General features: G+C 36.0%; 1 protein-coding gene across 1 annotated transcript in view; it reads right to left on the minus strand.

Moving 5' to 3' along the window:
- LOC131243451 (ATP sulfurylase 2-like) overlaps positions 1-14,816 on the minus strand; it is a 30,341-nt gene that overhangs the window by 13,308 nt on the left and 2,217 nt on the right. Inside the window, exons 2-3 of the mRNA XM_058242823.1 lie at positions 7,405-7,810; positions 7,041-7,301 (exon numbers count right to left, since the gene is read on the minus strand). Of these exons, the coding sequence (XP_058098806.1) occupies positions 7,041-7,301; positions 7,405-7,810 (667 nt within the window). The remainder of the gene's footprint in view (positions 1-7,040; positions 7,302-7,404; positions 7,811-14,816) is intronic.

The raw sequence follows: 14,816 nt of genomic DNA on the forward strand, positions 1-14,816 counted from the left end.
TTGCTAAGCAAGTTCCTCAAATAAAATGGACATGAAAGTACTAATTTAAATGAAGATGGGGAGTTGACTTTGCTAAATATGCCAACCCCTAGGCATTATGAATGAACAGAGGATACATATGAAGTACACATGGGGAACAGCGCCCACGTGTCAATAGTACATGCATGAATAATGCAAGGTGTGGGGTTCACAACTTGATCTGATCACCTGTGACCCATATTATCTTAGATGCCATGGTGACCTAAACGCATCAATTCCCCCAACTTGAAGAAACTCGACCTCCAGTTTTTGCTTGTGGATTGCCAAAGTCATCCTTATAGTGGATTCTTGTTGGCTTTGGCAAGAGTTGACAGCAATCCTAGCGTGAATGCCTTTGCCTTCTCAGAGTGGGTTACTAATAACGCTCTTGTGGACCTTCCCTGTCCCCTTCTGGATATTAAAGTTATTTAGTCTAACAGCTAGAACCCCCTGATCCTATCTCACGTCGACAGATTCCTCGTGTCTTCAAACTGGTTGGGCATCTTTGCTGAAGTTTCTTAGCATGGCCTTCCCCGTCATATCTCTTGTCACTATCCAATCTTTCCAGACTCTGTCGATGAGTGTTGGAGCCCTAAGCCCTTAAGGTTTAGGCAATCTTGGCTTGAGCCGGAGGGCTTTTCTTCTCTTATTAGCAATTGGCGATCTTTGTTCACTTCCTCAAGCGATCCGGGTCGCATCCTTAGCCAAAAGCTTAAGCTTCTTCAGTCCAAAATAACCTCTTGGAGAAAATCTTCTCTCAACTCCATCAAAGCTGGTATTAGCAAGCTTCTTTCAGATATTCAGCTTTTGGATGCTAAGGAAGAGCTTACCCCACTCTTTGATGTAAAAAGAGTCTCGATATCTACCTTGCTTAAGGGTTATTCAAGTATAGTTGAACAAGAAGAAATTAAATGGAGACAAGCCACATGCCTTTTGGCTCATAGAAGGCAATAAAAATACCCATTTCTTCCATTGCATCACTAGTGCTAGAGCCTATAACAACAAGATCGGTAGTGTCTTTATTCATAATTCTAAGATTGAGGAGAAACAGAAGGTTCGTGATCACATTGTTTTTTCTATCACAACCTACTTTCCTCCAAAGGTTGGATTTGACCTAATCCAGAGAATCTTGCCTTTCCCCATATCTCGACCGAGGAAGCCGCCACCCTCGAATCCCCTTTCTCCAAAGCGAAGATTGTGGAGATCCTTCCTCCTCTCCTTATATTTCTCCATCAATCGTCCAAGTAGGAAAAGGCTTCAACATAGCCCTCCCAAGCATAAAATCAAAGTTATTTTCTGATACATTCATCTCATGCCCTAATCTTTGTTCAATCACTCTCTCCCAAAGTTTCGTACTATGGCTCATAAGTTTAATACCACAATATTTTGTGCATCTTTCTATCTCCTTTAGTCTTATCAATTAATATCACGGCACTTTTCCTCAATTTGTTTGTCATTTTCTTCGATCTTACAATCATGTTGAACAAGTTATCAACCAAAATAACTTAGTATCTCCCATAAACTTCTAAACATCTAATGGAATACCAGCTAGCCCGAAGGCCTTTCCTGTTTTCATCATTCTCAAAGCTTCTTTCACTTCAGATATCCTAATACAACGAAAATATCTATAGCTCCGACATCATTTTAGTTTATGGTTCCTCGTACCCATGCTCTTAAAATGGTTGTCATTTAAGAAGTTCTGAAAATAGCTTCTCCACCTTTAATTAATCTCATTGTCTTTTACCAGTGCCCTCTAGTTATCTCTCAATGCATTTAACACATCTTTCTCACCTTCTATTGTCCCTAGCAATAAAGATTGTCATAATCCTTATGTTTAGCCTCACTAACCACTTTCTTAGCAATCTGTTTGCCATTTCTATATTGTTCACAAAAAAATATTATTTCAATCCCTTGTCAGGTTTTGAAATATGAACTTTTTCTAATGAATTGTGTTTTGGACATCCTCATTTCATCACCAAGTTTCCTTGTATGATTGGCTTTTCCCTCTAGATACTCTGAAAACATCTTTTGCTACTTTCCTAATGCACTTAGTCATCTCATTCCATATAACATTTATTTCTTCCTTGACCATGGTATGCCAAATCGGTTACGTATCGGCCGATACGTAACGGTAACGGTGCGAACCGTTACCCGTTTCGGGGCCGATACGGGTGTAACGGGCCGTTACGGGGCGTAACGGGACGTAACGGGCCGTTACGCCCGAAACGGTAACTTTTTTTTTTTTTTTTTTTAGCTCTATTTTTGCTGTTTTTTTGAAACCTCTTGCTTCCAAACTGTTTCTAACTCCCTCTACTACTAATTTCGACCAACCTTAGCTAGGTATTTGATAAAAAAACACATTATATTATAGATTTTTTTGAATCAAAGCTCGGCGGGCCATTTTTCAAAAATTCGTCAAAAATAGGTATTTATACTTTTTTTAATATATTTTGTTGTTTTAATCATGTCATATGATGTGTTAATCATAGTAGAACATGTTAATGTGCATTTTACAGATTTGGGGTGCCATTTAATAATTTTTTAATATTTTTTTCTATTTACGCATGAATTTTGGCCCCTTTTTTTAAAATTCGAAAAATCAGTTTTTAATGGTTGTTTTGCTGTTTTAATCATGCTATTTGATGTATAAATCATAGCAGAACATGTTAATGTGCATTTTACAGATTTGGGGTGCCATTTTATATTTTTTTAATATTTTTTCTATTTACGCATTTATTTTGGCCCTTTTTTTGAAAATTCGAAAAACCATTTTTAAATGATTCTTTTGCTGTTTTAATGATGTCATATGATGTGTTAATCATAGTAGAACATGTTAATGTGCATTTTACAGATTTGGGGTTCCATTTTATATATTTTTTATATTTTTTTCTATTTACGCATTTATTTTGGCCCTTTTTTTGAAAATTCGAAAAATCATTTTTTAATGATTCTTTTGCTGTTTTAATGATGCCATATGATGTGTTAATCATAGTAGAACATGTTAATATGCATTTTACAGATTTGGGGTGCCATTTTATATTTTTTTCTATTTACGCATTTATTTCGGCCCTTATTTTGAAAATTCGAAAAATCATTTTTTAATGATTCTTTTGCTGTTTTAATGATGCAATATGATGTGTTAATCATAGTAGAACATGTTAATGTGCATTTTACATATTTGGGGTGCCATGTTATATTTATATTTTTATTTTTTTCTATTTACGCATTTATTTCGGCCCTTTTTTTGAAAATTCGAAAAATCATTTTTTAATGATTCTTTTGCTGTTTTAATGATGCAATATGATGTGTTAATCATAGTAGAACATGTTAATGTGCATTTTACATATTTGGGGTGCCATTTTATATTTTTTTTCTATTTACGCATGAATTTTGGCCCTCAAAAATAATTGCAAACACCTAAATGTAAGATATTTTCATATTACATTCATTCTAATATATCTATCTTTGATAGTAGATAGTTAGAAAATTAAATATATGAATTTTGTAGTCAAATTCAGGTTATCTGGTTCATAAATTCATCAGACAGTCCGATACAACTTCTCACTAAAGAGTGGACCGTTACACCACCATAAACATGTTCCAATTTATAAATGAATGCATATTTGGAATGCTTAGAATATTCCGGATTTAATCCATATTTTTTCATATTTTTTTGGCAAAAAAAAAATTTTGCGCCGTTACGGGCCGTTACGCCCCCGTATCACCGTTACGCCCCCGTATCCGTATCGGTTTTGGAGGTCACCGTTACGCCAACCGATACCGATACGGGACACCTTGTCCTTAACATTCCACTTCCTTTTCCATCAATTTATTTCCAAGTAACATTGTGTTCTCTCCTTTAAAATTCAACCACCTAATTTTTTTGACACCTATTAAGTTCACTCAAGGTGTCCCATATCGGTATCGGTTGGCATAACGGTGACCTCCAAAACCGATACGGATACGGGGGCGTAACGGTGATACGGGGGCGTAACGGCCCGTAACGGCGCAAAATTTTTTTTTTGCCAAAAAAATATGAAAAAATATGGATTAAATCCGGAATATTCTAAGCATTCCAAATATGCATTCATTTATAAATTGGAACATGTTTATGGTGGTGTAACGGTCCACTCTTTAGTGAGAAGTTGTATCGGACTGTCTAATGAATTTATGAACCAGATAACCTGAATTTGACTACAAAATTCATATATTTAATTTTCTAACTATCTACTATCAATGATAGATATATTAGAATGAATGTAATATGAAAATATCTTACATTTAGGTGTTTGCAATTATTTTTGAGGGCCAAAATTCATGCGTAAATAGAAAAAAAATATAAAATGGCACCCCAAATATGTAAAATGCACATTAACATGTTCTACTATGATTAACACATCATATGGCATCATTAAAACAGCAAAAGAATCATTAAAAAATGATTTTTCGAATTTTCAAAAAAATGGCCGAAATAAATGCGTAAATAGAAAAAAATAAAAATATATATATAAAATGGCACCCCAAATATGTAAAATGCACATTAACATGTTCTACTATTATTAACACATCATATGGCATCATTAAAACAGCAAAAGAATCATTAAAAAATGATTTTTCGAATTTTCAAAAAAAGGGCCGAAATAAATGCGTAAATAGAAAAAAATATTAAAAAAAATATAAAATGGCACCCCAAATCTGTAAAATGCATATTAACATGTTCTACTATGATTAACACATCATATGGCATTAAAACAGCAAAAGAATCATTAAAAATTGATTTTTTGAATTTTCAAAAAAAGGGCCAAAATAAATGCGTAAATAGAAAAAAATATAAAATATATATAAAATGGAACCCCAAATCTGTAAAATGCACATTAACATGTTCTACTATGATTAACACATCATATGACATCATTAAAACAGCAAAAGAATCATTTAAAAATGGTTTTTCGAATTTTCAAAAAAAGGGCCAAAATAAATGCGTAAATAGAAAAAAATATTAAAAAAATATAAAATGGCACCCCAAATCTGTAAAATGCACATTAACATGTTCTACTATGATTAATACATCAAATGGCATGATTAAAACAGCAAAACAACCATTAAAAACTGATTTTTCGAATTTTAAAAAAAGGGGCCAAAATTCATGTGTAAATAGAAAAAAATATTAAAAAATTATTAAATGGCACCCCAAATCTGTAAAATGCACATTAACATGTTCTACTATGATTAACACATCATATGACATGACTAAAATAGCAAAATATATTAAAAAAAGTATAAATACCTATTTTTGACGAATTTCTGAAAAATGGCGCACCGAGCTTTGATTCAAAAAAATCTATAATATAATGTGTTTTTCTATCAAATACCTAGCTAAGGTTGGTCGAAATTAGTAGTAGAAAGAGTTAGAAACAGTTTGGACGCAAGAGGTTTCAAAAAAACAGCAAAAACAGAGCTAAAAAAAAAAAACGTATCGGCCGATACGGCCAATACGTAACCGATTTGGCATACCATGAGTTCACTCCATTTCTTACATCCCTTAATGCAAACATCCATAACCGTTAACCTTTTGTTTGAATCAGACTCTCTCCTAGTATAACCTTACAATCCTTACATATCGATCGTTTTGGTTTCCCAAGTAGAATGAAATCACATTTAAAAATATTTTAAAAGGTAGAATGAAATCTATTTGGCTTGTATATGATCCATTTTTAAAAGTAATTACATATTCATCTCTCTTTTTGAAGTATGCGTCTGCTACCTAGATTGTATGCCATACTGAAATCAAGGATAACATCTCACATCTCATTTCTTCTCCCAAAACCATATCCACCACATGCACTCTCATATCTCTACTTTCTTTTCCTACATGACCATATAAGTCTCCTCCTACAAATATCCTCTGTTAGGAATTCCTCGCATTAGTCCATCCATATCCTCCCAAATTTGTCTTTGATTCTATCTTATAAACCTACCTACGACACATGCACTAATAACATTGATCATCTCCTCCCCTAACACAAGTTTTATTAATAAAGTTATATCACTAACTCTCCTAACATCTACAACTTTCCTATATTATACCAAAGTCTATATCCATCAATTTCTCTAGTTTTGAACACTTTCTACTGAGGCTCCTAAAGGCAAGTTATGTTAGCTCTCCTTCCTTTCATCATTTCTACTAACTTCACACCCTTACTTGTTAATGTCCCTACTCCATGTGGCAAGACAAATCTTATTCTTCTAGACAAGCTTCTTTACCCATGCATGTCCGGAATGAGCACGGGAACTCTTGCCTACTTTTCACAGCGACTGGGCGTTGTTGTTGCACATCACTTCTAGGGGACACCCTAGCCAACCTTGCCCATTTCTCACTGCACCAGGGTTCCAATGCAATGCACCACTTATAAGAAACACCCTAGCAAGAGTTTGGAATGTCATATTGTTCAGCTTCATGATGAAAGTTATGGCATAAGTTAGTTTGAGAGGCTTTCTTTTTAATTCATTTATTTGGTAGCTGAAGGCTTTAAGAAACACCATAGAAAAAATGCATTGACAGCTGAAGGCTTTCTCTTTAATTTCATTTATTTGGTCTAGCATGTTTGAGAGGTTCTTCAATCTTCAATAAATATATATATATATATATATATATATATATATATATATATATATATATTTGCGAGTTTCAATGATTCTTGGATTTTTCAAATGTACATCAACACAATTCTAGCCTGAAAGAATTTGAACCTAATAAACTTCAATAAGCATGAAAAGTTTCAATGTACAATGATCAAACCCTACCACAACTTCAGCAAGTTTCTAACCCTTACTTTTGCTTGGTCACTGCGTCTACTCCGAGTTAAAAACCCCATGCAAAATATGTTTTTAAATTAGGTAATATGGTACTTACAAAGCTGAATCTAGTTATTGGAAGAGTTTTATTTAACAGAAAAGGAAGTGGAAAAATAGCAAGCACAAGCAATGATCAGAAATGTCGAGAAGGATGATGTATAACATACCCTGAATGGTAAAATGTTCAGCTTTTCTAAGCCAGGAGCCATGCTCAAAACCCTTTTCCCATGATCTGGATCATACAAGTCCCTCTTCTCTGTGGGATGACCCATACCAGCAGGATCACGGCCCACAATATAGAAATTAGCACCAGCATTTATCCGGGCCTTTGCATGCCACTGTACTTCAGTTGGTCCAGCATAATGCATGGGTGATGGAAATATAGCCACGATAGTAGTCTCAGGGTCAAGAACTCCATCTCCTAGAACCTAAATAGATAAGTAGTAAAAATAAATGTAAATTTCTATAACATAGCCATGCAAGAAAAATACTATTAGAAGTATCAGACACCAAAAGAATTGTAGCAATAACCTTGCTATGTTGTTCCATCCGTACATCCAAAGGCACATCATCTGCCTTCGTAAAACCGCCTAATGGGTGAAGCAAAAGTATAGGATTCCTGTAACCCATATCCAAAAGACGTTTGCGTGTGTCGTTCATTAACAACGCATGCCCATTATGAACAGGGTTCCTCAGCTGAAAAGCAAACACTGCATCTGCTTCACGCTTGTCAAACTCTTTGCGGAGTTCCTGTGGAGAGAGCCGGTAATGATCGAGACCATCGTTATATTTGATGGGTTCCAACACTTCAAGGTCCCCACCGATAAGCCAATTTCCAGCAGGACTAATTGCCTCTTCAACATAAGGTAACCCCGGCGCAGTCGTTCCCCATGTTCTGGCGATTCTTTCTTCCTTGTTATGCTTATATATTTGAACACTGCACAAGAGAAGAAAATGGATACCATATAAAACTTGCCCAAAGTAGTCAAGACGGAAGCAAAGAAACATAATACACTGATATATCCATTCCAGATTCACATAAAAATGAAAGTCAAGCATTCTCCAACAGAAACCAAATCATCAAAAGGTTTCCAACTTTCCAATGTTACCCATCATCTTAAAATAAACGATGCTGCACGTGATGATTCAAAAACTCACAAGTGTTTTTTTTTTTTTCATTTTTGTTTTGTTTTCATTTCTTTTCTTTTTAACTTCCTAAGACAATACAGGCTGTAATTGCATATCATAAGGTTGAGGACAAAACTACCAAGTATTGATATTCTTGAAAAGGGAAGATATGAGACATTCGTAGCATTGACTCATATATGGGACAAGACTAGTGGTTAAAAGAATTTGTATTGTATTGAAAATTTAAAAAAAAAAAAAAAAAGTATTGAGAAGTAGATAGGGACTAGAAATTAAACAATTCGATTTACAAGAAGGTGAACAATTTATATGCTGAAGTTCAACATAATAATACCAGTTCCTCTAAGGTTGGTGTAAGTAAGCATGGTTCAGAGAATCATCCATTGCGATAACTACTGCTCACACATCAGTTTCTTTACCTCCGTGATACAATATGTACTCTGTATGTATAGCCAGTACAGCACTAAAAGAGTCAATTTTTTTATTTGCGTTGCTGGCAACTTAAATTTAATGATTAAGAAAGAAATACAGGTGCAAAACGTCCATTAAGGGAATGGATAAGAATTCACAAGACTTAGCTTAGATGAATACTAGGCAGGTGCATCAGCTTATTCATTGGCTTCGGTAGGGATTAGAAGAAACCTTGCCCCCATGGATGCTACTAAATTTAAATTCCCGTTACCACAGTTCCTTCTCCACCCTGAAAAGCAGCAGTTTTAGAGTCCCCTTCCATTATGAAATGCTAATGCTCAGGTTAAAAAGTTCAACCTCATGTTGATCATGATAGCCCAACTCTCCGCTTTACTCAACCTCCCAACTACCAAGGACCCAAAAGAATTTGAGATCCTTTCTCCTTTTTTTCTTTTTTCTTTTTTTTTACTAGTTATCCCTTCTCTCCTCTACCATTTCATAATACTCGGCCTACCCCACAATTCCTTAAATCAATCAAAATTCACACTGATGCAAGGATGCAACATGTGTTTGGTCCAATAAGCACTAATTCTGATTGGCAAATGTGCTTAATACTAACATTTTAAAGGGATTGTTATTTATAGACAACTGTGTTATAGCATAATTAGAGGGAACCACTCTTTTTAGTTGCAATTAGAAGAGGTTGGATCCACAGGGAATGAGAGAACATCATAGAAGGACTTCACCAAGAAGGCTCCAGATCTCCCAAGGACCCAAGTGACAAAGTCAGCTACATATGGGTTTAACACAAACTCCTGCATACAAGAAAGAAGCCCCAATAACTCTTCAAATTCTCCCATCTTTAGGGTTTCTCCAAAAAGGAGGAGTCCACACTCCACCCAATCCAGAGAAGGAAAAACAATCTGAAACCAAGATGTCCATATTGGGCACAATCTAGCTATTGCTGAGAAGGAGACACTTATAGTGCCAACCAAAGGTCAGTCCAGAACCTAATTATTTCACCATTATCTACCAGGAAAGAAAGATTCCTAAAGACCGACACAGCTACCTTGTCAATTTTCTTCCAAAGATTAGAAGATCTATATAGGGAAGATTTCTTAGTCCACCAACCTCCCAACTCTACACTATACTTGGCCGAGACTACTCTTTTCCACAAGCAGTCTTCCTAAGAGAGAAAACACCAAACCCACTACCTAGAAGGGTAGAAGTAACAACATCCGAACGCTTAATACGTATCCCTCCCTCAGAGAGCGGCTTGCAAACCTTGTCCCACTTTAGAAGAGAGAACTTCCTAGAGAGAGAACCACCTTGCCACAAGAAATTCCTCCAAAGCTTGTCAATTTTCACAGGAACAGATTTAGGGCAACGAAATAAAGACATAAAGTACAAAGGAAGGTTCGTAGGGATGTTTTGATCACAGTAATTCTACCACCCAAAGATAGAAGATTACTCTTCCAAGAAGCAAGTTTAACACCTTGTCCCAGAGGTGCAGAGTAGTCCCGCCCATGCACAAGGGTGGCCCAAGGTACATCAAGGGGAAAGATTCCAATCTACAACCAAAGGCTGAGGCAAATCCCTGGACTTCCTCTGGAGACATGTTAATAACCAAAAATTCACTCTTAGGAAGTTTAACCTTGAGCCCCAAGACAACCTCTAACCAACATTTGAGTCAGAGGGTTCGCAAAAGATGAGAGTATCATCAGCAAATTGAAGATGATTGATTCTGGAAGGGAATTATCCACTGCAAACCCTCAAAATAGGCCAATATTTTGCCCCTGGATAACATCCTACTTAAGTGCCTCTGAGACAATAATAAACATTAAACAAGAAAGGGGATAAGGGATCTCCCTGTCTGAGCCCATGAGAAGCCTTGAAGAAACCATAGGGAGAGCTATTAATTAGAACCGAAAATTTAGCCAAGGAGAGACAACTTTTTATCCAACTTCTCCAAGTAACCCCAAAACCAAGTCTAGAGAGCATGTAATCAAGAAAATTCCAATTCACACTATCATAAGCTTCTTCCAAATCAAGTTTACAGATAATTCCTTTCTTTTCATCTTGATGGTAGGAATCAATACACTCATGGGTAAGCAGAGCATTATCAAGGATATGTCTTCCAAGAACAAAAGTACTCTAATAGGTAGAAATTACCTTAGGAACGACCATCCTTATCCCAGAGCTAAGGATTTTAGCCAAAATTTTATAACAACTACCAATAAGGCTAATAGGATGAAAGTCCTTCAAACAATTAGCACCTTCAGCCTTAGGAACTAGAGCTATGAAAGATCATCCCATCTCCGACAAGATGCGAGTGAAAGAAGTCCTGAGCATTTAAATCCCTATTTAAATGAATCCTATGATTCTATGATTTGAATTCCAAAATTTACAATTCATATTATACTTGTTCACTTCTATTTTAAGCTTTACTTGGCTTTCATTTTATGTTTTTAAATTGGTGGGGGCTTTAATAATCATTTAGAAAAAGTCTATTTATTTTGTTCTTTATACGAGATTAGATTATAGATATTCTCTTCAACATTAAATCATGAAGCTTTTTCTTATGAATTCTTACTTAAGTAGTCAAAACACTAATTGATCTATGACCTATGTGTAGTGTGGTAGTGATGGTTAGAAATCAAAATGTCTTTTTTCATCCATCTACAAAATCAAACGCTGCTTTTTCAAACGTAACTCTACACTAGAGGAAAGTAAAAAAGAACTTAAATAATTAAAGGAACGTTATATGTCTTTTGAGGTAAGTTTCTTAAAAGACAAAAGATAAAGGAAAGACGAGAATCCTTTAACATTATCACGATATGGTATTACTTGGTGCATATTGAAGGGGAAAGGATGATTGATGAGTTTTAAATATTTTTTTATTTATATTTTTCATATTCTTTTCATTTTCTAAAAAAATCTTACAATTTACAACACAATTTGCAATTTGATACGATTCAACCCCTGTTACGATTTGTTATAGGATGGAGATTTTGACAACATTTGTTGTAACAGCCATTACGAAGAAAAAAAATGGCTCATAATAACCTGTCACAGGCTGATATAGGTCTTCTTCTTTTTTGTTTAACCATAATGGCCATTACAGCCTGTATTGTGATGGTAATGGCAGTGGCCATTATGGACAAGGATACCGTTATTGAATAGGTTGGTTCCCTGCAGTGGAGGGTCTTCATCAATGATAGGCCCAGAGCCCATAACCTATTCCACCTGTTATAAATGAATTAACAACCGGTATCAAGGAAGAGGTTCCTTGGTGTATGTTGTTTACAGATGAAGTGTAGTTGGATAACATGATTAGAGTTCCTTGTAGTGGAGGATCTTCCTCAAGGGTCAGCATCAAGCCCATAACCTGTTGCACCTACTATAAATTACTTAACTGTCGGTATCTAGCGAGTGGTTCATTGGTGTATCGTTGTTAATAGATTAGGTGGGTTTTGTCAACATGGTTGAAGAATGGGCAATAAATTGGAGGAGAACTAGGGTCTAAAGGTAAATTCACTAACTCAAGAGTCAAGATAGAGCGCTGGATTGGAAATTCAGTTTGTATGGTTACATCAACGGCCAAGCCATTCCTCAAAACAGTGTGTTATGTTACCTTGGCTTTATAGTTCAAAAGGACAAAGAGATTGATGAAGACATTTCCAATAGAATCACAACAAGAGAATGAAGCGAAGATGGGTCTTTGAAGTACAATCTGATCACCGCTTGCTGATGCAACTCAATAGGAAATTTATAGAAGTACTAACCGACCAACCATGCTATATGGGGTACTGTGTTGGAAAATCAGGAGGCAGTATGAGTGGAGGATCTGCGTTTCAGTAAAGGGTGTGGAAATGAATATATGGGAAGGCTAGAGAGAGTAGAATCTCCTATGAGTGTTTAAAATTAGTGCATTGTAGTTCTGCATTATTACATTATTTCTCGAAAATTAGTTCACTAAAATCATATTGATTAGCTAAATATTTTTACGGATAGCACAGATTTTGGACAGTTGTATTATGTATAGTTGCTTTTTATAAATATTACTCTCAACTCCCAAGTGTGTACTCATGTGTCTTTTAACATCTCCTAAAGTTCCACTAAAAAATCCTGCCATGTTCCTGATGTTTCCATCAAAAAAGATACAATCTGCAGTATCTGAAATTATCAGCGATATTACTATGATAATGACCATGATAATGATACCACCCAATTGAGAGGGCTCAATTCCAAATCAGGCGCGCACCTCTTTGATGATCAAATCACCAAAGAAAAGTGACGCAGGGGAGGACGTGAGGTCGAGCACCGTCTTCCTCAAGGGAATAACTGTTCCGAATCCACAGAACTTCTCTGCACTCCTCACAGAGACTTCTCGAATCCACGAGAAAGAAAGCAAGCAAAATAGAAAATAAATTCTATAAAATTCGAAATTGATTGATGAATGAATAAAAACGAGTTCACAACCCTTTAAATAGGGGTATCAAGCAATGGTAAAGAAATCAGAATCAAACTACAACTAAAACTCCTAGAATTCGCAGCTTACTATAAATAGTAAACTTACTATTTATAAACGGTCGTGATGTCTACTAGTGCACAAGGTTTTCGGCCAAAAATAGTAAGTGTCCTATTTGGCTTCACCAAACCGTTCTCCTAATTATTCTAAGCTCTTTTCACATTGGGCGCAACTCATAAAGCCTGACAGATGAAGAGTTATAATCAAACTAAAACTTACTATTTATAGTAAAAACGAAATTAAAATAGGGAAACGACCATCGATCCAGGGGTATTTCGCAAATCCGGCTTGCGCAACCCGGCATAGCAGGGTTGGTTGGCTAAAGTAGCTCGTTTTACCCCAAAATCATATATTTTACGTCCGATAACTCATTCTGGATTGCGAGATATCCCTGATTTAAGGTCCGACAGTCCGGATCACTTCTGTCGTCGACTGGGCCTTTTTTGATCCATCTCGGCCATGTAACTATCCGCGACCCTCTCTACATCAAAAAGCCACAAAACTAAGTCCAGCAAAGGACTAAGAAAAACATGTTTAATAGGATTTAGAGCAACGAATACCAGGAGCAACACATGCTAGGTATAAAGTAATACATGCTACAGAGGAGCAACTTATGTTAAAACCTCAAGAAACTTATAGTCAACCAATCATTCAACAACTTTTGTTCATACATTTGCCTTTTATATAGCCATGAGTACATAAACTTTCTGATTAGACATAAGAGCTAAGGGCATGTTTGGATTCATGGAAAGAATAGGAAAGGAAATAGTGTTTCTTGGGAAACCTTATTTCCAGGAAACTGTGGGAAAGGAAATATTGTTTTCCTTGTTTGTTTCTTAACAAGATTTTCCTAGAAACTTCGAATCTCATTTCAAATTTGTTGTTTGGCGAGAGAGAGAGAGAGAGAGAGAGAGAGAGAGAGAGAGAGAAGTTTCTAGGTAGTCACTAGCATGTGCCACATTAGCACATGTGGCACATATGGGATACTTGATAATGGATAGCAGCACACTGGCACATATGACACACATGGCATATGTGGGCACTTGAATTGTGGCACATGTGAAAGGCATGCATTGGCACATTTAACATGTGAACACTTGAAGCTAGATGGCAACACTTGTGCACATTGACACCATTGGCACAAATGGCATTTATTGAGCTGATTGAAGATGATAGATGGCACATTAGCGCATGTGGAGTGCTTTGAACGTGAAGCGCAAGAGAAGATTAATGGTGGCACATGTGTAGATTAGCACATGTGGGGCACAAGAGAATATGGATGGTATCAATGTTTTTACGCATGGGATGCAAGAGAAGATGGATGGTGACACGTGGCACATTGGCAAATGTGGCATAGGGGCACGTGTGGGGCATAACCATAAATGGGCAATGGCTTATTTGGCACATTGACACGTGCGGCAAATGTGAGGCAATTGAAGATGGATGGTGGCACATTTGAGCTTAACCCTTGCCAAACCCATTTTCCTTCTATCGTAGGAAAATGTATTTCTTATGGGTGGATGTGGAAAAGTTGGTTTATTTTCCAACACAAACAGAAAGTGGCCACGATGTATACAAAAATGGTTATGTAACAGCCATTACTTAAAGGTAATGATGGCCACCATTACACGTTTTGGGATCGTAATGGCCATAACGGGCTAACAGCCATTATGGAAAAAACAACCCATTATGGGGCCGATGCAAGATTTTTTCAAAAAGAAAAAGGACTCTTGTATGTTTTTAAAGGTAAATTTTTCAAAAGACAACAAAAGAAAACAAAGGAAAAAGGAAAGAATCCTTTAATATCATAATATGTATACCATATACATTTTCTCAATTGATAATATCATGATAT

The sequence above is a fragment of the Magnolia sinica genome, chromosome 4 (genome assembly GCF_029962835.1).
Source record: "Magnolia sinica isolate HGM2019 chromosome 4, MsV1, whole genome shotgun sequence".
NCBI classification, from domain to species: Eukaryota; Viridiplantae; Streptophyta; class Magnoliopsida; order Magnoliales; family Magnoliaceae; genus Magnolia; species Magnolia sinica.